This window comes from Muntiacus reevesi, chromosome 9 (assembly GCF_963930625.1).
Source record: "Muntiacus reevesi chromosome 9, mMunRee1.1, whole genome shotgun sequence".
NCBI lineage: Eukaryota > Metazoa > Chordata > Mammalia > Artiodactyla > Cervidae > Muntiacus > Muntiacus reevesi.
Genome location: NC_089257.1, coordinates 44,026,809 through 44,052,619, shown reverse-complemented (window position 1 = coordinate 44,052,619; position 25,811 = coordinate 44,026,809). Strand labels below are relative to the sequence as shown.

Below are 25,811 nucleotides of genomic sequence, written 5' to 3'. Positions count from 1 at the left end.
ATGACTTTTTTCAATAATTCTCATCTCTTCCCACATACTTTCTTCTTGGCTGGCATCCCAGGACTGACTGCTGTCCACATTTGGATCTCACTTCCCTTTTGCTTCATGTTCTTCCTGGCAGTGACTGGGAATGGTGTCCTGCTTTTTCTCATCCAGACAGAACACAGTCTTCACCAGCCCATGTTTTTATTTCTTGCTATGCTCTCCTTTGTTGACCTGGTTCTCTCTCTCTCCACTCTGCCCAAGATGCTGGCCATTTTCTGGTTTGGTGCTACAGCCATCAGCTCCTATTCCTGTCTTTTCCAGATGTTCTTCATCCATGCATTCTCTGCCATGGAATCAGGAGTGCTGGTGGCCATGGCCCTGGACCGCTTTATGGCCATCTGTAACCCACTACGTTATGCAACCATTCTCACTCCGGTGGTCGTTGCCCAGATTGGAGGCCTGGTGGTGCTTCGAGGTGTGGGTTTGACCATCTCCTTTCCAAGCCTGGCCTATCGACTGCCCTACTGTGGCTCCCACACAATTGCGTACACCTACTGTGAGCATATGGCGGTGGTGAAACTGGCCTGTGGGGCCACCACCGTGGATAGCCTCTATGCCTTTGCTGTGGCGATCTTTCTTGGTGCTGGGGATGTGGCCTTTATTGCCTACTCTTATGGGCAGATTGTGAGGACCGTGATTCATTTGCCTTCATCTGAGGCACGTGCTAAAGCAGGCAGCACATGTACAGCTCACGTCTGTGTCATTCTCTTTTTCTATGGACCAGGCTTTCTTTCTGTAATCATGCAGCGCTTTGGCCAACCCACAGCCTCTGCTGCCAAAGTCATCCTTGCCAATCTCTACTTGTTATTTCCCCCTGCACTGGACCCCATTGTCTATGGAATCAAGACCAAGCAGATCCGGGAGCACCTGTGTAAAATTCTAAGTCTCAACCAGATTGATCCCACGTGAGTGTAGTTCTCATTAGTTGGACCTTGGGGGCCAAGGTGACCCTCCCCTGTGGGATGGGAGCCCCATAAGACCATGCCACTTACCTGGTGGGGACAAAGAAGAGAAAGTAAATGAAGTATCCTGAGTGTTTAGAAGTTGGGAGATCTCTTCTGAGACCTATGGCGTTTAGATATTTGGATGAAAATTGAGAAGGGCTGGTGGCGTATCAGTTGATCAATCAGCAAGTAATTTTTTGGATACCTTTCCCCTTAAAAGTTTGTTATTTACTTGTCTTGACCAAATAAATGCATCAGGTAATTAAGAAATAAATAGACTTTAATAGATCTGGATCAAGTGACTCAGCAGTTCATATGAAAACATGGGCCACCTCCCACCACCATGATGCTGACACGTAGCCTGTCTGTGGAAGGAGTAAGTCTCCCTCTATCAGAAAAACCTTGGCATCACAGAAACTGGGGTGTCAAATTCTTAAGACTTTAAGTCTTAAGATGATGAGAGAAACTGTAAAATATTCATGTTCCATCTAACTCCAAAATTGTCAATAATGTTTGAAATCTTTATTCTTTGTATTTTTCTAGCCTGTTTTTGAGATGGATGACCTCCCATGGCTCTTATATTATTATGTATTTTTAACTCCTCAGGTTAATGATAATTCTTTATTTCCTCATTTTTAGTCTCCGGTACAAAGACCTGAGTTAAAATTTATTGCACACAATAATTATTGTCCTAATTCTTGCTTTGTTTGTTTATTTTCTGTCTTCATTTCTAACACTCTTGCCCATTGTCTTCCAGTTTCTACCATTGGTACTCACTGTAATGTTTATTGTATGCTCTTAGGTATTTACACACTCTTGCAATATATGTAGTGTTGAGTGAGTATTATGTATTTGTAATAACATGTTTCCTTCTTTAGCTCTTCAAGAGTCCAACTTCCTCCATTTATGTATTGTGCGGGCTTTTCCTAATGGAAATGCATCATCCTGTCCTTTTCCTTACCATTTCTACTCATCTTAAATTTCCATTCAAACCTCACCTTCTTGAGGAAGACTTTTTTGAACTAGATAAGGTCACCTGTTTTTTGAAACCAGAGCTTTGTGTGTATTTCTTTCATTATCCATCACAATTTATATATATATATACAGATTGAATGAATGATCTCTGTCCCCCATCTTTAGTAAATTGTGAGTTAGATGTGTCGTATTCTTATCATAGAATCTGACACATAATAGGCTCTCAATAAATGTTTGTTCAATAAATACATCTCATTCTTTTCATGGACTGTGTCATCACTAGCATATTTCCTCATCAATCACATTGTGTTTTTCCATAAATGAACATATAAGTTTTCATAAGTGTAACAGTAGGTACTCAATACATTTTTATTGGAGAAATTAAATAAATTGTCACAAAAATGTCATTGCCATTGCAACTACTATTTATAGTAATGTCTTCACTACCATCATCATGACTAAGGGCACGTTAACTTAGTCTTTTCAGGTATTACAAGTTCAACTGGTGGTATTTTGGATACTATGCAAACATATTAGAGGACATGTTTATAGCACAGACTCTCTGCTGTGCAGAAGCAAGGAACAAAGAGAAAACTAGCATTTGTCTTTCTTTTTTTCTTTATTTGCTCTCCTTTTCTTCATTATTTTCTTCCTCACCCTGAGTATTTACCAGGCTGTCAGTGTGATGATGAAATGAACTTGAAAATATAGAAATTATGATAAAATGTGATAGTGCTATGGTAAAGGTTGGTTCTAAGTTATAGAGCATTAATTCTCAATGGGAGGCCATGGGCAGAGATGGGACATGGGTTAGACTGGGTTTAAATTGATGCTATAAATGACCAGAGTTTAGAGACTATGAGTCTGAATTGTTGGGTGGATAAGTGGACCAGGATTAAATTTATGGTCCCTATGGGGAATCTGCCTCAATCCTTCTCTGAAGTGGCTTCTGTTCTATGCCACACTGTATAATCCCATATTTTTCTCTGTTAATTATTAATCTTCAACATTATTAGTAAGAAGAAAACTTTTCAAAGAAAGGGCAAAAAGAGGAGGACCACCTTTCTCTTATCCCTGCTCCACTGATGGGAGTGGAAGAAAGATCGGCAGAAGAGAGGGAGCAGCCAAAGCTGCTCCATCAAAGCTCCATCAGAGATCAAAGCTGTCTATTGATGGTAATTATCACTCAAACCTCCATCCACCTAAGGTATCTCCCTCTACAGCCCTGTGGCTGCTCCCTCTTTGTATTGACCTTAGTGTAAAATCTTGATAATACGAGCAGCTCTTGTTGTTTTCCTCTTATTCTGTGGTACTCTGAAGCTTAGAGAATAGAACTGTATTATACATAAACTCTATCATTTAATGTCTACTAAATGTGTATGAAGCTGGTGCTCTCATAGCTCTCATATTTTTCTAATTAAAATATTACACTTCCTACTGAGTGGGGAACATCCATTTTCTCACACCTCTTTTACCTCTGATTTGGAAGTGAGTTTACTGTTCTTGTTCCCAAATGCAGTGTTCAGTTCATTCATTCTTTTTTTTTTTTTTTAATGACTACCAAACAAACAAGCACAGACTGGTAATTTTGAGGTTCGTGTCATTCACGCATATCATCCTCTACCTCTTCCCATTACTAATATCTTTTCTTTCATCAAATGATGACTTAATCAATATCTTCTTTATTATTTAGCTACCCATAGTCCTGGAAGGAGACTTCAGGGTGAATGACCCTTTGAACACTCTAGGTTTTCTTATTCTTCATTTCTTTATTCCCAAAGATCCTATCTCATTTACCAATTCCCATGGCGTATACTTAGACTTGAACCTCATTAAAGATTGCTATGCTTGTTTCCAACAGATGTCCCATTATCTATGCTTCATTCCTTCCTATCTATACTCCTAGTATGATACTTAATAATGAGATTCTGATTGTGTTTCAACCTTCTGCTTAAAATCTTCATAACTTTCTGCTGCCCTTTAAAATGACCTAAAATGTGCATGGTGCAGTCTTACTTACAGGCCAGGCTAAGTTCCTAAGAACTACATTCCCCAATGTCATGATTTCTTCAGGTCTTTGACAATACCAAGCTCCCTTCTATCCTGCCTCAGGGATTTTGTATCCTCAGTTTACCCTCACCCCTCTCGTCACTTTTAACCCATTCTTTTGGTCATGAACTTGAATTTAGGACGGCTTCCCTGAACTCTCCAGGCTGAGAATGTTCTCATAAAACACTTTATTTTTGACTTATAATACTTATAACTTCTACTAGTTATTCCTATGATCATGTATCTAAAAGTATCATTCCATAATCTGTGATCACAAGGACCATTTTGTCCCATCAGCTGTTGGTGGCTGTGTTTTGGTCCAACATCTATTCGAATACTTAGATTTGGTAGATATTTAATATCTATTGAATAAATGAATAACTGAGGCTTCCTGTTAGCTATAAATGAAATGTTTATAGACCGGAAGAACGAAAAGACTGCACTTGAAACTTTATTCCAAAGGAGAACATGGTTTGGGGTGGACTGGTAGCTGCTTTATCTGAGATGGGACCAAGGGAAGAGTTTACCTGGTGATGGAAAGATATGATAAAGAAGATCTTAGCCTACCTCATTGGAAACTTCCTGGGATGAGTTGTCTGAGATGTGTATTTATCCTATACTTGCTATATAGTATTGAAGTTAATGTCTGTATGCTTGCCACAATTCCCCAAAGAGAAGCAGAGTGCTCAATTCACCTGAGACAGGTGGCGTTTATCTTAGGTTAGGTCCTCTAGAATAAACCTAGTGCAGAGATTTGTATGTAGGTGACTTATTTTGAAGTATACTTGGAAATAACACCTGTCAAGAGTGAAGGAAGCAGGATGAAGCAGAGAAAGAAGTTAAACTGTGATCCAGTTATCCCAGATGCTGATGTTGGTTCTATAGGGATGCTCTTGAGCTGGGATGTTACTTCAGTGTTGTTTCATATAGGGGAAAATATGTCAGGATGTTGTATTTGTACATAGATCAGTCACTGAACAAGATTTACACTCAGGAAAGAGAAGCAATTTTGTGTGAATCAGCTCTTTGTCCAAAGGAATGGCTCAATTATGATAACTTTTAGCACACAACATTCACAATAGATGGAGGATAGAACATACTGAAGTACAAAATCCACTAAAGTATTTATTGAGTCTGAGTCTGACCTGTGAATATGAGAAATCTGAGCTTACACAGCAATGTGGGGTTTCTTAGCTTCCTGAGCATGAGATTTCTTATCACAGTAATCAGGATGTACAGGCTTAGGAGTGATGCCCAACACTGGACCAACATTAGCCATCTGGTCAGGGGTAGGTACCACTCCTTGCTTATGTAATCAGCTGTCCCTGGGACAGCAGATTTAGCTCTATGTGCCTCTAACCAATCGGGAGGTTACTTTTGGCTCTATTCAGATGGGTTTGGGAGGCCTCTGGTACCTGCCAATTGGTAATAACATCCCTTCTCAGTACCTTGTTCATAGTCACCAGGACTGCTTTGGAGAAGTATCATAAAAGGTTTTGCCTTTGAGGGTAAGATTACAGAACCAGCTATGAGTTTGTGTATACTTTATAGTATAACTGATATACATCATTTAATTAATATTTATAAACACTTGTAACACTTAATATTTGCTTTACCATCAGATGAGGCATTATAGACAGAGAGTTTAAGCATCATACCAAGATTTCATTTATAGAATGTGAAAAGTGCAGAATTAAAATTTTAATCTGTCTTCCTGCACAGCTTGTGTTAGCCTATTACATCATGAACTCTCTGCCAGCCAGCTGATAATTATAAATTTCAATGAGACATGGTCCTTTACTTGATATAAATCATTAAGACACTGAAAGAATCTCTATGATATAGATAAAACAGAAAATTGTGGATGAACAAAGAAGGATAATGAAATAAAATGCTCATAACTCAATCAGTGGTTCAAACATAGTCAGTGAATCCTTTTTAAGAGGCAGAAGACAGTGGACTCTGAAGTTTGAAGAAATAGCAATTCAGATAATGAGGAGGAGAAAGAATACCAAAAAAAGCCCAGTAAAATAGGATGGTATACTCATATAATTCCAGAAACATAAAAATGGTTAAAGTAAGCTACACATGTGGGAATATTTTAAGTACATGTCAAAGTGATACAAAAAGATAGACTTTGAAAACTTTGTATACTAGTCATAAATGTAAGTTTTATTTCACAGATTAAATGAACTAAAAAAATTTAACTATAGAAGTGACATGATGACACCTGCATTTTAGATGCATTTAAGAACCCTTTGGCTTGAGAATAGAGAGTGGATGGAAAAGATAAGTGATAAAAGCAGAGAGATTTAAGGAAACAATACAGTTTGGAGGAGTAGGGAGTATGACTTAAACATTGACACTGGGGGGTTGAGAAAAAGAAGTGGGTATAAGAAGGGTTAAAAATCCAGACAACAGACACTGTGAATAAGTAAAAAGGATGAGAGACTGATTTGTGCATGCTCAGTCGCTCTTACTGAGTACTGTCAGAATCTTTCTGTAGCCCATCAGGCTCTTCTGTCCATGGGACTTTGCAAGCAAGAGAGACATAATAAGCAAGGGTAATTTCAAGTTTGTATATTGGGTTGGATAGGTTGACAGCGGTGTAATTCACAAAAATGTGGCAAAAGTGAAGTAGAGCCGATTTAGGAAGAATAGGTAAGTTAATTCAGTCTTGAATATGTTGAGCATGTGGTATAGATATTTAGGAAGCAAATGGAAAAGTGGATTTGTGTTTCAGAAAGATATTTGACTTAAAAAAGCTGGTTGGAAGTGTATAAATTAAAGTATATAAATACTTAAACTCATGTGAGCTCAATCAGGGATAAAGTACAGAATATGGAAGAGAGGAAGGATCGAGTCCTTGGAATCAGTAACATATAACTAATAGGTAGATGGAGAAAGTGGTGGACTGGGGATACAAGAAAAATACTGGTAGAGTACTAAGTCATGGAATCTGAGGAATACTAATTTAAAAAGTAGCAGACTGATTTATAGTGTTGATCAATGCCAAGGGGCAAAAAAAGAATTATTCTGTGTAGACACTTGCAGACTAGAAGTAATTGAATGTTTGAGTTTCAACATATCTCTAAAAGCAGTCTATGCTTACCCTTATCCCTAAAAGAAACTAGTCTCCCTTAATTAAGATATGTGGATATCTTGCCTTTGGTAAATTATCAGAAGAAAAAGAGATTTTCCTCCTAGTATCTGATTTTCTTCCCTTGTGTTACAGTTTAAACTTCTTTCTTCATCTCATGAAGATAGTAGCCAGATCTGGACAATGTGATAATCCATAAAGAATGAAGAAATCATGATTTTGGGTTTTTTTGCCTCTTCCCTTTCCAAGCCATTTAGATGACAACCCTGAGGAATTCCAGCTGGAGGCTGACCCAGCCATCCTTCTTCCTGATCGGCATCCCAGGTTTAGAGGAAAGCCAGCACTGGATAGCCCTCCCGCTGTGTGTCCTTTACCTCCTTGCCCTCCTGGGCAATGTCACCATCCTCCTCACCATCTGGACTGACCCATCCTTGCACCAGCCTATGTACCTCTTTCTGGCCATGCTCTCTGGCATTGACCTGGTCCTAGCCTCCTCCACCGCACCCAAAACCCTGGCAGTGCTCCTGATTCACGCCCACGAGATTGGGTACACCGTCTGTCTGATCCAGATGTTCTTCATCCACGCGTTCTCTTCCATGGAGTCGGGTGTACTTGTGGCCATGGCTCTGGATCGCTATGTAGCCATTTGCCACCCTCTGCACCATTCTGCCATCCTGCATCCCAGGGTCATAGGGCGCATTGGGATGGCGGTGCTGGTGCGGGGGCTACTCCTCCTCCTCCCCTTCCCCATCTTGTTGAGGAGACTTGTCTTCTGCCAGGCCACCGTCATAGGCCATGCCTACTGTGAACACATGGCCGTGGTAAAACTCGCCTGCTCAGAAAGCACGGTGAACCGAGCCTATGGGCTGGCGGTGGCACTGCTTGTGGTTGGCCTAGATGTCCTGGCCATTGGTGTTTCCTATGCCCTCATCCTGCAGGCAGTGCTGAAGGTACCAGGGGGTGAGGCCCGACTTAAGGCCTTTAGCACCTGTGGATCTCATATTTGTGTCATCCTGGTCTTCTATGTGCCTGGAATGTTCTCCTTCCTCACTCACCGCTTTGGCCAGCAGGTGCCCCATCACGTCCATGTTCTTCTGGCCACGCTCTACCTCCTGGTGCCACCTGCACTCAATCCTCTGGTCTATGGGGTGAAGACTCAGCAGATCCGCCAGCGAGTACTCAGGGTGTTTGACATAAAGGGACAGATCTGAACACATCCCAATCATTTTCTTCAGAGGTTCTTGCCAGCCATGCTGTCAGGAGCCCATGGTTGGTCTTCGCCATATGGATAGAGTCCATTGTTATTGTGAGAAATCTTTCTAATCATAATAGTCTCATGGCAAAGAATATCATGAACACTTGGCTCCACAGTTGATTGGGATGTGCCTAGAGAGGCTAATTGTGAATATTTCCTCCATCCTTTATTTCCTAATCCAAACATTTCTCTATTCCTGGTGATGGAGGGGTCTGGGGTTAGGAGAAACAGATGGTGGCTCTAGATATGCCGTTTTTTTCTATCTAATGACTGACTGTGCAACATCTCCTAGAGTGTGTATGGGAAGTCCCAACGTTGCCTGGTTTTAGTTTTGAGTGTCATCAAAATTGTAAGTGTTGTGAGCTTCAGGTCACTAGGCTCCTGTGTAGTAAGAACCTTTCTCAAATCATTTGAAATAGTCACAATGTGAGAAAATACCTTTTACTGAAATATAGGTGTTATTAAGAAACTTATGTGGAGCAGATACTGTAATAGGGAATAATGTGATATCCCTGAATTTAGTGAAGAAACACATGTGAAGAGTGGTTTTCTTTTTTAAAAAATCTGTTGTATTTCAACGTTTTGCATTTTAATTTACCTGTATTTTTCTTTGGATAAAGAAGGAATAAGATGAAGTATTCAATTTATGTATTTTATAAGTATTAATTTAACCAAGCAAAAGTAACCATGTAATTATTTGTATGTCAAAACTATAACATATGCTAGAATATGATGTTGATAAGCATAGGTTTGTCAGTAAATTTAGAAGCAGTTATGCCTCCTAAACTGAGTTACTTTTTCTGAAATGTGAATATGGAGTGATTTCAATGAGGCCTCCCTCCATCTCTGCTAACAGGAACTGGGTAAAAATTTACAAGAGAATTGTCCTAATTGATTTGTTGCCTGTTTGTAGGATGTTGCCTTAATATTGATCTTAACTATTTTGAGTCCCTAGAAAGGTTATAATGTTTTTTAGTCCTGGAAGAAATCATGTCACTGGTACCTAGAAGTAAGATGCTCAAGTGATCAATCAAAGTATCCTATCTTGAGATTCCATGGTGGTAGAAGTGGTAGAGTAGATGGTTAGTGTTTCTAATTTCTCCTTTCTTTGTAAATTTTACTCCTAATAAGTAGTCTTCTATTATAGAGCTGAGTATGAAGTCTTTAATTTGGTTAGTAAATGTGGGTGAGTAAGGGAGGATTTGGCTGAGTTCTTATTGCAGGATGGAGTACATATCCTCATCACTGTTCTGGGTGTGGGACTTAAACTATGGTAAGTTGTCCTGGGGTTTTTTCGGGCTCCAAAATCACTGCAGATGGTAACTGCAGCCATGAAATAAAAAGATGCTTGCTCCTTGGAAGAAAAGTTATGACCAACCTAGACAGCATATCATAAACATTATTTTGCCAACAAATGCCGACAAATCTAGTCAAGACTATGGTTTTTCCAGTAGTCATGTGTGATGTGCGAGTTGGACTATAAAAAAGCTGAGCACTGAAGAATTGGTGCTTTTTTTTTTTTCATTTAATTTTTATTAATTGGAGGCTAATTACTTTACAATATTGTAGCAATTGATGCTTTTGAACTGTGGTGTTGGAGAAGACTCTTGAGAGTCCCTTGGACTGCAAGGAGATCCAACTGGTCCATCCTAAAGGAAATCAGACCTGAATGTTCATTGGAATGACTGATGTTAAAGCTGAAACTTCCATACTTTGGCCACCTGGTGTGAAGAGCTCACTCATTTGAAAAGACACTGATGCTGGCAAAGGTTGAAAGTGAGAGGAGAAGGGGACGACAGAGGATGAGATGGTTGGATGGCATCACCGACTCAATGAACATGAGTTTGAGTAAACTCCAGGAGTTGCTGATGAACAGGGAGGCCTGGTGTGCTGCAGTCCATGGGATCACAAAGAGCTGGACATGGCTGAGCGACTGAACTGAAACTGCAGTTGTCCTGGGGAAGCCTGGCTATGCTGTGTCACACACACTGGGAAACAACTACTTTGCCACTAGAGGTACTTAGCTTGAGTGGATTACAAAAGGAGTAATTTGCTTTCTCCTTCCATTTACACTACTTTCCAGTGCTTGGAATGTGGATGTGAAGCAGCTTCCTTGGATCAAAAGATGGAAATGTGTGTTGAAGATGGCAGGGTAACATTGTAGAGAAGTCTGTGTCCTGATTCTTCCTGGGCCACCAAACCTGACTTAAACTTGTGACAGAAATGAATTTGAAACTGGTTTAAGGCACTGTGTTTTGGGGGGATCTTTGTTACAACATACTAACCTATAGCTTAAGCAGTGTATAGTTTTCATCTCAGATCTTTCTAGTAGATATATATTTCTCTGTCTGAGGATGTCTTTTAAAATTTCCTTTTGAAAAGATTTGCGGTTCTTGTCTGAAGGTCTATTTATTTTACTCACATCCAAATTCAGTATGAGAAAATTATTTAAATTATTTTATTATCTAATTTTCTACTGTGTCTGTAGTATATCCCCTATTTCATTCCTAACAGTGTTTACTTGGACTTTTTCTCTTTTCCTTGATTATCCATGATAAACATTTATCAATATTATGAAAGTATTTCACTGTGTAGCCATTCAGCTAAATGTCAGTACTGATGCTTTGGATTAACATTCTTATCTTTTCTGCTGGTTTACTTTTTGCCTTACATTTCTGCCACCTCAAAAATGCATTAAAAAGGACATTTAAGAAAAAATTACTTATTATAAAAAAATCTGTTTTTCTTCATTCTCTCTTCTCTGTAATGGAATCGCCTTTCTGTTTGTTTAGCATGGCCCTTCCTTTTTAGGATACCAGTTTTCCTCAAACTATAAACTATATATCTACAGATCCTTACTCTTAAGTAATTGTTCATTAATGAGAATTAACTGGTTTGAGTAGGTGGTGTGACTTTCCCTAGAGGCTGTGAACGTCACAGCCCCTGTGCCCTGATGGTGGGACTCTATAGGTCACTAACCAGGGATTTGACCACAGGTGGAATTACCTGTAGGCTGTCAGGAGGAAAATGAAAAGATGTACTGAGTTTCCTCTTCTTTTGCTGAAATTTGTTGTTCAGTTGCTCAGTTGTGTCCAACCCTTTGTGATCCCATGACGGCAGCACACCAGTCTTCCCTGTCCTTCACCATTTCTCAGAGCTTGCACAAACTCATGTCCATCAAGTTGGTGATGCCATTCAACCATCTCATCCTCTGTCATCCCTTTCTCCTCCTGCCTTCATTTTCCCCAGCATCAGTGTCTTTTCCAATGGGTTGGCTCTCCACATCAGGTGGCCAAAGTATTGGAGCTTCAACTTTAGCATCAGTCCTTCCAATGAACATTCAGGACTGATTTCTTTTAGGATAGACTGATTTGATCTCCTTGCTGTCGAAGGGACTCTCAAGAGTCTTCTCCAGCACCACAGTTCAAAAGCATCAATTCTTCAGCACTCAGTTTTCTTTATGGTCCAGCTCTCACATCCATACATGACTACTAGAAAAATTATAGCTTTGACTATATGAACATTTGTTGGCAAAGTAATGTCTTACCTTTTTCATATGCTATCTAGGTTTGTCATACCTTTTCTTCCAAGGAGCTAACATCTTTTAATTTCATGGCTGAAATCACCATCTGCAGTGATTTTGGAGTCCAAGAAAATAAAATCTGTCACTGTTTCCATTGTTTCCCCACTTATTTGCATGAAGTAATAGGACTGGATGCCATGAGCTTAGTTTTTCAAATGTTGAGCTTTAAGCCAGCTTTTTCACTCTCCTCTTTCACTCTCATCAAGAGGCTGTTTAGTTCCTCTTCACTTTCTGCCATAAGGGTGGTGTCATCTGCATGTCTGAGGTTATTGATATTTCTCCTGGAAATCTTGGTTTCAGCTTATGTTTCATCCAGCCTAGCATTTTGATGTACTCTGCGTATAAGTTAAATAAGCAGGGTGACAATATATAGCCTTGGCATACTCCTTTCCCCATTTTTTAACCAGTCCATTGTTCCATATTCAGTTCTAACTGTTGCTTTTTTCAGCTTTGCTGAAATAGAGAAGCTTTTATGCCTGGAGTCAGAGATACTACAGTGTATTTTGCTGATCTGTGGAGCTGCTTTTCCATGATTTTTAGCTATTTCTAACCTTGAGAACTGACACTACCTCAGAATTAACTGATTCTCTCTGTCTGCCTCCACAGCAATGACAGGATTTGGAGAAGTAGCAACATCTCCTTCATTTATAGAGGGAGCTGGTTTCCTTGTCACTTTGTGTGCACAGGATACTAAACTGACCCATCTCTGGCACTACAAGAATAATTTCTTCATCAATTCACTGAATGATTTTTCTTTTCTGTTTTCATTTCTATTATTCTAAGCTTGGAATATTCCCTAGATCTCTTAATAAGAACATTTCTTATCTCTAAGTCAAGCTGTAACTTCTCTAATTACTCTTTCCCTAACTCATAATTCTACTGTCCACATTTACATTGGTTTGCAGATTTTTTCATTTTGTTTTTTTATATATTTCCAATCCAATTTGATTTATGGATTCTGAAAAATCAGAAAATATTTAAACCAATCCTTTTACATGTCTCTGTATCATAGAACTGTTATGGTTATTTTCATAATTATTTGTCTACTAAATGAGACTTTTGGGAGAGAGAGAAAGTACATAATATTTTCAATCCAGTATCCTGAATCAGAATTATTACATTTTAGATTTGATTTTGTGGTATTAGTAGTTTTGTATATAGCTTCCATTTTAAGTCATAAGCTTCTGGTAGATAGGAGTCTTTTATGTTTCATTTACTTCTCAAATCTAAGTGTCTAACTTAACCTCCAATGCAAGAAACATCTTCAGTACTTGTGATACAGGATGAATGCACAAACTTGGTACCTTTGCAGAGAGTGCTTCTTTTACTCTGTTAGTAATTTTTGGTGTGGTTTTAGTTTAGGATTAAGAATATAGATCTCTCATTCTGGAATTAGATGTTCCTCAACTTGGTAGAAACAGGGTGCCTCTTTGATAGAAAAAAGCTCAGGAGTACTGCTGGAGATTAGAAGTGCAGGTTTTCTACTCTTAATCCTCTCTGTATTCTTGGTAGTAGTGATCACTCACAAGGAGTTAAAGAGGGGCCAAAGTAATGTATGGATGTGAGAGTTGGACTGTAAAGAAAGCTGAGGGCCAAAGAATTGATCCTTTTGAACTGTGGTGTTGGAGAAGACTCTTGAGAGTCACTTGAACAGCAAGGATATCAATTCAGCAAGATAATCAACCCTGAATATTTGTTGGAAGGACTGATGCTGAAGCTGAAGCTCCTGATGGCCACCTGATGCAAAGAACTAACACATTGGAAAAGACCCTGATGTTGGGAAAGATTGAAGGCAGGAGGAGAGATGGACGATAGAGGACAAGATGGTTGGATGGCATCACTGACTGAGTGGACATGAGTTTGAGCAAGCTCCAGGAGTTGGTGATGGACAGGGAAACCTGGCGTGCTGCAAGTCCATGAGGTTGCAAAGAGTCGGACGTGACTGAATGACTGAACTGACTGAAAGGAATAATAGAGCTTAATAACTTCCATATGCATAGCTCTCCAGTAAGTCATGACTGATATATGTAAGTCAGAGAACACAGAGAGGGCCATCGATTTCATTCCCTTAATTCTAGATCTTGGGATGGCTGCTTACTCCCTTCCCCAGTCTGGGGGGATACTTGATGTGAACATTTTGCTCCAAGTACAAATATCTTTGTTGGTCTCGCTCAGTTTATGAGTCTTGTCTGACTCTTTTGTGACCCCATGGACTGTAGCCCTGCCAGGCTCCTCTGTTCATGGGATTTTCCAGGCAAGGATACTGGAGTGGGTTGCCATATCCTTCTCTAGGGGATCTTCCTGACCCAGGGATCGAACCTGCATCTCCTGTATTAGCAGGAGGATTCTTTACCACTGAACCATTTGTAGGATCCCCATAAATGGATGAAGATTTAGAAAAATGTAAACTACAAAAAAATAATGGCTGGCTCCCAAGTTTTCTCTGGGAAGCAAATCATGGGTATGTATGCAAGTGAATTTATGAAATTTGAATATGAAGCAAAAGAGGGTCCATATCTGTCCTTATAGATCCTCCAGGCTGTCAGGGAAATGGACAGGTTGGAACATGCTACCTACTCTCAGCCTCAACAACCCCACCCATTACTCCAACAGTCTCTGTCCAGTTAGTGACCTTTCTTCCCATACAGAAAAGCAAGCAAGAGAGAAAAGTGGAGGATAAGGTTCTTCCTTAGTAGGCAGCAGAGGGCACATTTTCCTTTCTTTGGGAGAGGTTGAAAATGTTACAAGGGCTTCCCTAATAGCTCATCTGGTAAAGAATCCCCCTGCAATGCAGGAAACCTTGGTTCAATTCTTGAGTCAGGAAGATCTACTGGAGAAGTGATAGGCTACCCACTCCAGTATTCTTGGGCTTCCTTCGTGGCTCAGATGGTAAAGAATCTGCCCACAATGCGGGAAGCCTGGGTTTGATCCCTGGGTTGGGAAGATCCCCTGGAGAAGGGAATGGCTACCCACTCCAGCATTCTTGCCTGGAGAATTCCATGGACAGAGGAGCCTGACAGACTACAGTCCATGGGGTCACAAAAGAGTCAGACACGACTGAACGACTTTCATTTGATAATGGTAAAGGAAGGTTGAAAAATGTGGAGGGAGAGGGGTACATTTTTGTGCTGGGTCATAAATTATGTCAATAAATTTCAAAGAAAAAACCCAACATATATTTAAACTGAAAACAATAACAATATATGTCATGATAAGGTCCAAACAACCAGAAATTAAACAAAATACCTCTAAATAATCTGTGATTCAAATAAGAAATCATAGAGAATATTAGAAAATATTTCAAACTAATTTGTAAAGGCATGTAGTAAAAGTTGTGGAATATAGCTAAAGTAGAGGGAAAATTACACTTAAAATTTTTTATTAGGAAAGTATGAAGATTTAATATCAATTATCTAAGGTGACAACTTAAGAAGTTAGAAAAAGAAGTGTAAATTTAGACAAGGTAAATAAGATTAAGGAATTATTAAAGATAATAGCAGAATGAATAAAATTGGAAGCAGAAACAATAGAAAAAATTTAACAATTCAACAAAAGTGCAAAATTGGCACTTTGGAAAGATTAATAATATTGATGAGGTCCTGGTAAGATTATCAAAGAAAAAGAGAGAGACACAAAAGATCAATATGATGATTGAAGGAGTTCTTATATAGACTATAAATCTTGACTTAGGCATACACTTCCTATTTCTAAGCACATATTCCCGACCCTAGGTTAACTATAACATTGTCCCAGTGAAATCTGGGCTGTCATTTGCAGCTGCAAATGCTTCTGGATTGTCATCTACCCAAACCCATCCTATAAATTACCCTATAATAAACTAACCTATTGGGTATGGAGCTGCCTGCCTTGGTTTTTGGTTTCAAGATACCATCTCAGTTCAGTGGACTCTTTTTGTTCCTTTCGTCCTCCAACACTTGGTCACTCCCAGAATAGTCCTATTCAAGCCTAGCTCCAGGGACAGCTGTCCCAGATGGACAGCCCTGCCAGGTTGAACTGCTGAAAGAAGCTGTATTCTCCATTCTCTCAGGCTTGGTGTTCTCCCCACTCATTCTATCAGGTATAGTTGGTTCTCTTCTCACATAACACATGAATTCTTAAAATTCACTATGCTATGCAAAATCCCATGTGAAAAGCCGTAGGATATATGGAAAAATGGAATGAGTAGGATAAAAAAGATAGAAAACAATATACAGTAGCAGAGTTTTTCACATTAAATGGTTAAAAAATACTGCATTGAATACAATGCTCTACTTTGAAAAATACAGGAAGTGTGCTTGTGGACATTGACAGAAAAGCTGCAGCTTGTGAATTATTTTGAAGTAGTAAAAGAAACTTTATTTGAAATTAGATGGAAATTTGTGAAGTGAACTAAGTAAGGTACCTTGTAACTGTTAGGGATATGTGCATTTGTGTGTTTTGTATATTCTTATGGAGGGTCATTTTCAACTTGATGCAGTTTTCTGTGTTCAAATTACACAAAGGCAGGTATGAAATTCAACTATCCTCAAAATGTTTTCTAATATACCACAATATATATCTAATATATCACAAAGGTGTTGGAACACCTTTGTATGTTCAAACCAAGTGATACAGCAAAACTGACTGTATCCTTTTTCCCCCACTGTCAACAGTTTTCCATAATTTCAATAACTGCCAAAAAATATCTGTTCCACAAAGTTTCATCTAGGTCTTTCCAAGTACTTCCCGGTCTCACCCTGGTTTCCCCAGATCTGCCTTTCATTGACCTATTATCTTCTAAGAGGTATCTTGTATATTGCCTTTACTTATTCATTTCTTAAAGCTATGATTGTTTAAAATCGGTCATATCACTACCTTGAAACTGCTTGCTAATGAATGTACATCAAATTAGGTAGAATCCCACTAGAGAGCAGAGCATATACTCATATTAGAATAATTTAAGAATGGTTTACTTATGAAGGGACTATGTATAAGGATGTGGTCTGTTAGAGATCCTAAGCAGTAGTGCAGTTACTTAGGGCTTGTAACATCACTTGTCAAATGAGTGACTATATTCCCACAGCACAGATATGTTTAGACGTCACAGACCATGTCTTGATACCCAATTTCACAAAAACAAAATGTGGAGTTGGACTGGGGTAAAGTGTCAGGAAGAATGGTTTTCAGTCATGCGCTGAGCTAGTGGAAAAGTACTGAAAGGCTTTAGTGGGAGGTTGATCAATATGGTATGTCAAACATATTGAGTCATTCTTGAGACTGCAAAAGCCATCTGTGCTTGCTAACTGCTGCTCTTGGAAATTAGGCTCCTACTCTCCATAGAGACTGAGAGATGGAGTGCTATCTCCTTTGATGCGTATATATATTTAAAAAATTATTTAATTATTTATTGGCTGCTCTGGGTCTTCATTGCTGCACGTGCTTTTCTCCAGTTGCAGTGAGTGGGGGCCACTCCCTAGTTGTGGTGTGCAGGCTTCTCGTTGCAGTGTCTTCTCTTATTGCAGAGCACGGGCCCCAGAACACCTGGGCTTCAGAAGTTGCAGCAAATGGGTTCAGCAGTCATGACGCCTGGGCTTAGTTGCTCTGCACCATGTCGGATCTTCCTGGATCAGGGATTGAACCCATATCTCCTGCATTGGCAGATGAATTCTTTACCACTGAACCACCAGGGAAGACTCAATGTTTATATTTTAAGAGGAAGTTTCCACGTCTTGAGAAAGACATTTCTAGGTTGCAAAACTGGGAGGAGGTTGGGAGAAGATTTATGTACATGGCAAAAGGGCAGAGAAATAATTTATAATTTCTTAAAGTTTCTCAGGCAAATATTCTAAGGAAACTAAGGCTAGGGGTCTGTAGTCTTAAAGAAACCTGTCCAAAGTTTAGACCAAGCCATCTTGGTCATTGGGTGGTTATTATTATTTTTTCTAGTTGGCAATCTCAGAATGCTGTTGTATTTATTTGATGAAAACTGTTGGGGAGTTGCGGGGTGTGCTAGGGCTTGATGTATGGTTGAGCTTCTTTCCCATTTCTCATGGGGCATGGCTATTTATAACCACGTGGATCACTGTCCTATTTTCTGACCCAGTCACCACTATTCTGGAACACTCACCCCTCTTGTCTGATTTTTGGCTCACTTCTTGGTCTAATACTACATATGCAAAAGGCTAGTCCTGCCTGTCTAGTATCAGACATTTCTGAATAAATATTATTTTTGTAGCAGTCCTTTCCTGTGCACATTTTGAGCTTCCATTCTTTCCCATAATTTCATCAGAGCTGTCTTTCGTCTTTTGAAGTATGTCCATATTTTCTGCTTTATAAACACCTCTCCATTTGTTTTGTATCATATTATAGATTGATTTACTATTGAACATCATGTCAGTATGGCTAGTTTTTAGAGTGGAAGGAGGAAGCTACAGTGATTTCAGAGTTTGTCATGTGGATTCAGAGACTTTGGAACTTATTTACTATTTGGAGTTTTTGAGACTTTCTTCATGATCCAATGTCTTATCAATTTTGAAGCCATTGCATGAAAAGTACATGATGTATATTATCTTTTTTTACTAAGAGTAAGCTATTCAACTTTGCCAACAAAGGTCTGCCTAGTCAAGTCTATGGTTTTTCCAGTAGTCATGTATGGATGTGAGAGTTGGATTGTAAAGAAAGCTGAGCACCGAAGAATTGATGTCTTTAAACTGTGGTGTTGGAGAAGACTCTTGAGAGTCCCTTGGACTGCAAGGAGATCCAACCAGTCCATCCTAAAGGAGATCAGTCCTGGGTGTTCATTGGAAGGACTGGTGTTGAAGCTGAAACTCCGATACTTTGTCTACCTGATGCAAAGAGCTGACTCATTTGAAAAGACCCTGATGCTGGGAAAGATTGAGGGCAGGAGGAGAAGGGGATGACAGAGGATGAGATGGTTGGATGGCATCACCAACTCAATGGACATGGGTTTGGGTAAACTCTGGGAATTGGTGATGGACAGGGAGGCCTGGCATGCTGCAGTCCATGGGGTCACAATGAGTCAAATATGACTGAGCTACTGAACCGAACTGAACTGAAGCTATTCAACATCCATTCAAACCCATTTTTCCATAACTCTCTTCTATCATGGAGACTGTGAAGCTGAAATATTTAACCTTTGAATCTTGGACCTAAATATGGACATCAGACTCATTTCAATCAATCAAACGCAAAAGTCTCTTGAGGATTTTCTTCCTTCTTCTTGTCTGGAATATGGAATTGAAAGCAAATGATTGTAATCATAACTTTGGATTTGTTGTTGTTGTTATGTAGTGGATAAGTTTTATCCAACTCTGTGACCCTATGGACAGCAGCACAGCGGGCTTCCCTGTCCTTCACTATCTCCCTCAGATTGCTCAAACTCACATCCATTGAGTTGGTGATGTCATCCAACCATCTCTTTCTCTGTTGCCCCCTTCTCCCTCTGCCTTCAATCTTCAGCACCAGAGTCTTTTTCCATGAATCGGCTCTTCTTACTAGGTGGCCAAAGTATTGGAACTTCAACTTCAGCATCAATCTTTCCAATGAACATTCAGGACTGATTTCCTTTAGGATTGACTGGTTTGATCTCCCTGCTGTCCAAGGGACTCTCAAGAGTCTTCTCAAGTACCACGGTTTGAAAGCATCAATTCTTTGGCACTCTGCTTTCTTTATGGTCCAACTCTTACATCCATACATGACTACTGGAAAGGCCATAGATAACTTTGACTTGATGTAGCTATACTTTATATTTAAAAATCAAACATATAGTATTTTCTTTCAGCCTTTATCTAGATGTTTCAGGCTTACAATGAAGTTGTTAACCAGGAATTTATGAATGTTCTCTATGGTAGTCTGTGAACTTTGTAAACATATAGAAACAAATTTCATCATTGTTATTACTCTTATCATCATTATTATTTATTACCACTAGGAGAGAGTCTACTTAGCTTTCATGAAGTTTTAAGAACACTTCATTCCTCAAGTAAAAAGTGCAGAGAACTATTCTTTACTCAAAATTTTGACCAATATTCACTTCTTAGCCTTTAAATTTTAAATAGCTGAGCTTTTGGTTTTGTGACATAACATTTATATGAAATTAATTTTGATGTTAATGAGAAGTATGTAAAGAAATTGATTTTGAATTATTAAAAAATAGCATCTACATTTCCCCCAACTGATTATTATGCCTCCTTTGTCATATACATAATTTTTATATGTATTAATTCTATGCCTGGAGAATCCCATGGACAGAGGAGCCTGGCAGGCTACAGTCCATAAGGTTACAAAGAGTTGGACATGACTGAAGTGACTAAACACACACACAGGCATGCATTAATTCTATATCTGGGTAATCTGTTGTTTCATATGTCTTCCTGGTTATTTTTGTGCCAGTATCAAACGGAATTAAATAGTCTATTTTTATAAAAATTTAATGCACAACAGGACCATGTAACTAAAAACTACAATTTTGAAGCTCTTTTTATGTGTTTATTCTTTCAGATTAACCTTAGCATTCATGCATTGGGTTCTAAAATACCACAGTTATGGTTGGGATTTTGGTTAGATATGATGACAAAGGTCTTAGTCTGCCTCTTTGGGAACCTGCTCGGAGGAGCTGTTTCAGGATCAATATTTATCTCATACTTGCTGTAGGAATGGAGTTGATGTCTGTGGATCTGTCACAATCCCCTAGGAGAGAAGCACTCAATTTATCAAAAACATGTGGCATTTGTCATAGGTTGGATTTTCCAGAGTAAGGCTTGGAGGTTTGTATGCAAGAAGTTTATTGTGAAGCATACTTGAAAATTATACCTGGTTGTATCTGTCAGGATGTCAGGGTAATATGGAGAAGAGAAAGAGGTTAAACTATGATCCAGTTACTCTAGATACCTAAGCTAATTCTATGTGATGCTCTTGAGGGGAATGTTCCTTCAGTGTTGTTTCAAAGTGAACAAAGAGGGTCAAGTCTGTGTGTTTGTATATAAACCAGACACTGGCTGAGAACTGCACTCAGGAAGGAAAATTGTCTTGGATGAGTCAGCAAGGGAGACTGACTTACTTATGGACTTTTAGCACCTGACGATTTGAACAGATGGAGGAATGAACCCATTTAACCATGGAGTCCACTAAAGAATTTGTTGGGGCTGAATTTGACCTGTGAATATGAGCAGTCTGACTGACAGAGCAACGTGGGTTTCCTAGCTCACTGAGCATGAGCCATCCTCAGAGGCATCAGGATGGACAGGTTTGGGGTTGATGATCAACACTGGACAAATGGAACCCTGGATCAGGTGACGTTGCCACTCCCTGCTCTGTCTCTCTGTCCAACCAGCTACCCCTGGGGCAGAAGATGGCTCTGTGTACCTCCAGTCATTCTTGAGGCTAACTCTGGCTCTGTCCAGGCATGTTTTTAGTGTCCTCTGGGACCTGCAGATTGGTAATGACACTTGCCCTGCTCAGCCCTTTTTTGCAGTCACCAACCCTACCTTGGGGCAGTACAAGAATGGACTTGCCTTTCAGAGTGAGGATGACAGAACCAGCTAAAAGTTTTTGCATTGTATTTCAGTTGTGGAAAGTGAGGTCAGGTTTGGAGCTTAAGGTTCTGGGGAAGACTCTTGGCAGATGACTTCTACCTTTCCCATAATCCTTGTAATAGGAGTTATTTCTTGGTTGATTATGATGGCTCTGTGTCTTCTACTATGTTTCACACCTCTTAGTAGTTCTAAGCTTATTTCCCTTTGTCTCAGAGATGTTATCCTCCAAACTAACTGATTCCTCAAAACTAACCCACTCTCTTTCAATCCCCTTAGCTTCTGCCCTTCAAATCACACCTGCTGCAAGATAAACCGTGAGCTTGCATATATTTCCCAATGCCAGTAAATCTCCATGGTCAGCTGAGTCATTCACAGGGGCCTTTAGCATTCTCCTAGTTTGGCATCCTCATCACACGTTGTGCATGTAGGTATGTCTTATTTACCTAATTTATCCAAGTCTTGCCAGAGCTAGTACCATGCTTCATATCCTTGTAAAACTTGAGCTGCCCAGACCAATGTGATGCGTTTTGTTTCCTCTTGGGGATTCAGAGATTTCTGTGTGGACCTTCTGGATGTAAAATCTTCTTTATCACTGATACTTCCAAGCCAGGCGGAAGATCATCATGGAGACAGAAATGGAACTAGATTTCTTCAGCTGAGCAGAAAGGGTCTTAGTGAAACCTTCTTGAGTCTGGGAACTTTCTCCTCCTTCTAAGTTCTCTTCATGTTGCTAAGTCTTGCTCAATCCTATGTTGGAACTGACAGTATTCTTGCCTGGAGAATCCCATGGACAGAGAAGCCTGGTGGGCTACAGTCTGTGGGGTCACAAAGAGTCAGACACGATTGAGCAACTAACACACACACACACACACACACACACACACACACACACACACGTTGGGACTGTAAAGCACGCATTTTCAGAAGATAGCCTAGAGGTCAAGAGAACGATACCCCTGTTCTAGGCATTTTATTGATTATTTATGTGTCTCAGATTTGACATTTGACCTCTACATCTGAGGGTTTGATCTCTATTTTTCTCGCTCTTAGTAGGTCATCACCACAAACCTACACTTTTTGTGTCCTCGCCTAATCTCTATCTGTGTCCCTGCATCTCCCCTTACTACAATCATAACATCCACACCACTGTAAAGAAGGAGATTAATGAGGCAGGGACAGGCCACAGCCTACAGAAGAGCCTTCTTGCCTGCAGTGACAGAGACAGAGGTAGAACTGACCACCATGAGGAGTTCCTCATTTCTGACACACACCTAGGATTCTGCTACAGCTTCCTATGGCAGAGAGATTCAGTGTGGTTCTTCTGCCATGAGGCACCCAGAATATCACTTGGTGAGGAGCACTGAGGGTCAATCAGTCCATGTCTCATAGATGCCCCCCTCTCCCCCCACATCATTCCTGTCCCTTAAGTTCAGGGTCTGTCTTGTCAAGTTCTCATAATTCCTGGTTGCTTTATATACTCATTTATTTATTTTAAATGTAGTCATATAGATATTTATTTATTCACCAAACATTACAAGGCACCAATTAAATTCTGGCCTTTCTGGGACTTGCCCTGTGACTGCTGCCATAAGCAAGGCATGCATGCATGCTTATTTGCTAAGTTACGTCCGACTCTTTGAAATCTCGTGGACTATAGCCGTGAGGATCCTCTATCCATGGGATTTTCTAGGTAAGAATACTGGGGTGGGTTGCCATTTCCTTCTCCAGGGTATCTTCCCACTCAGAGATTGAACTTGCATCTCTTGTATTGGCAACATAGATTCTTTACCACTGAGCCACCAGGAAAGCCCATAAGCAAGGCATAGTCCTCACTTTTAAAGGACTGACACACTGGTGAATTTTACAGTTCAAAGTAATCAGTGCAATGACATGGCCAGGAAGGTGATTTTAGAGAAAAGTAAAGGAGACGTGCCAGGCTGCCTCACAGTATTTGGGGAAGGCTTCATAGATGACAGGTCACTTGGACTAAATTTACATGAATAATTAGGAATGGACACTTCAAATTTTGTTACTTGTCCTCTGCTTTCTGGCCAGAGAGCTAAATATATCTTCATTTTTAGGTTCCTGGGAATAAAGTCCCTTTTGCTTTTCCTCTACAAATCATTGAGGGATTTCTTGTGTACTTTAGTAATTAATGCATAACAAACAGCTCTCAGCTTTCTTCCTAAACTCACAAAAACACAGTACAAAGAAGAGGCAGGTTGTACTCAGACACACGTCTCTGCTCTTCTCCTTCGCCCACTAAAGTTTATCTTCATCTTCCTCCACTGTTCTGCTGACACTGCTCCTATCAGAGCAATGGGTGGTGGCCTTCCACAAATGCTCAGCTGTCCTCTGACTCCTCAGCTGAGACGTGAGAAAGGGGTTGAAACTTGTAGCAGAAGAGAAGTAGTTAAGAGAGAATTAACTTTCTCATTCTGTAGAATGTTCAGCATTGAAATGTGAAGTTTTATAAAATTGTGAGATTCTCTTGGAGGTGTCAATGAAAAATGTTCTTTTACTTATGGATTTGAATCTGGAAGGAAAGCAAAAGGTGGGAGATATGACCCTTCCAGGCATTTCAGATTTTGTACCTGCCATGGTCACAGTTTTGGGGCAATTTTTTATGCTATCATTGAGTTACGAAAAAGACAGTTGAAGTGATATATAGATTTATAATCCACAAGAACTAAATCATTTCTGACTCTTACTGATAATACATAAATACAAGTGTGTAATCCTCTTTTACACTGAAAAGACAATGATTTCACACTGTGTCTGTCTTTTAAGACAAACAGACATACACAAACATACCTAGTTTAAAGATTTTTGTTTTAACTTTGCAGAAGTTAAACATGATAGCTATTTAGTTCGTATTTCTTGTTAAGTGGGGGTTTCAGGAGCACAGAATCATCATGATAAGAGACAGACATAGCAAAAGTTTGAAATAGAGAGTTATGGGGACAGAAAAAAATGCACCAGGAATGGAGAAATTATGATTTTCTTTTTGCCTCTTCCCTTTCCAAGCCATTTAGATGACAACCCTGAGGAATTCCAGCTGGAGGCTGACCCAGCCATCCTTCTTCCTGATCGGCATCCCAGGTTTAGAGGAAAGCCAGCACTGGATAGCCCTCCCGCTGTGTGTCCTTTACCTCCTTGCCCTCCTGGGCAATGTCACCATCCTCCTCACCATCTGGACTGACCCATCCTTGCACCAGCCTATGTACCTCTTTCTGGCCATGCTCTCTGGCATTGACCTGGTCCTAGCCTCCTCCACCGCACCCAAAACCCTGGCAGTGCTCCTGATTCACGCCCACGAGATTGGGTACACCGTCTGTCTGATCCAGATGTTCTTCATCCACGCGTTCTCTTCCATGGAGTCGGGTGTACTTGTGGCCATGGCTCTGGATCGCTATGTAGCCATTTGCCACCCTCTGCACCATTCTGCCATCCTGCATCCCAGGGTCATAGGGCGCATTGGGATGGCAGTGCTGGTGCGGGGGCTACTCCTCCTCCTCCCCTTCCCCATCTTGTTGAGGAGACTTGTCTTCTGCCAGGCCACCGTCATAGGCCATGCCTACTGTGAACACATGGCCGTGGTAAAACTCGCCTGCTCAGAAAGCACAGTGAACCGAGCCTATGGGCTGGCGGTGGCACTGCTTGTGGTTGGCCTAGATGTCCTGGCCATTGGTGTTTCCTATGCCCTCATCCTGCAGGCAGTGCTGAAGGTACCAGGGGGTGAGGCCCGACTTAAGGCCTTTAGCACCTGTGGATCTCATATTTGTGTCATCCTGGTCTTCTATGTGCCTGGAATATTCTCCTTCCTCACTCACCGCTTTGGCCAGCAGGTGCCCCATCACGTCCATGTTCTTCTGGCCACGCTCTACCTCCTGGTGCCACCTGCACTCAATCCTCTGGTCTATGGGGTGAAGACTCAGCAGATCCGCCAGCGAGTACTCAGGGTGTTTGACATAAAGGGACAGATCTGAACACATCCCAATCATTTTCTTCAGAGGTTCTTGCCAGCCATGCTGCCAGGAGCCCATGGTTGGTCTCGGCCATATGGATAGAGTCCACTGCTACTGTGAGAAGTCCTTCTGGTTGTGATAGTCTCATGGCAAAGAACCTCATGAACACTTGGCCCCACAGCTGATTGGTATGTGCCTGGAGAGCTCAACTTGTAAATATTTTCCCCGTTCTTTCTTTCATGATCCTGACATTTCTCTACATCAGGTGATGGAGGGATTTAAGGATAAGAGAAATAGATGAAAGCTCTGATTATGCCATTATTCTTATCTCTAAAGACTGACTGTACAACACATCTGGA

The 25,811-nt window shown here is 40.3% G+C and overlaps 3 protein-coding genes across 3 annotated transcripts; all 3 read left to right on the top strand.

The window, feature by feature from the left end:
* Positions 1-954, top strand: LOC136175890 (olfactory receptor 52E4-like). The gene has a single exon (XM_065946078.1). It carries the CDS (start codon positions 1-3, stop codon positions 952-954), a length of 954 nt encoding a protein of 317 aa, XP_065802150.1.
* Positions 955-7,370: 6,416 nt separating this feature from the next.
* Positions 7,371-8,324, top strand: LOC136175889 (olfactory receptor 52L1-like). Its single transcript, XM_065946077.1, has one exon. The coding sequence runs from the start codon at positions 7,371-7,373 to the stop codon at positions 8,322-8,324; it is 954 nt and encodes a 317-aa protein (XP_065802149.1).
* A 16,195-nt stretch (positions 8,325-24,519) lies between these two features.
* LOC136175888 (olfactory receptor 52L1) lies at positions 24,520-25,473 on the top strand. Its single transcript, XM_065946076.1, has one exon. It carries the CDS (start codon positions 24,520-24,522, stop codon positions 25,471-25,473), a length of 954 nt encoding a protein of 317 aa, XP_065802148.1.
* Positions 25,474-25,811: the final 338 nt, after the last annotated feature.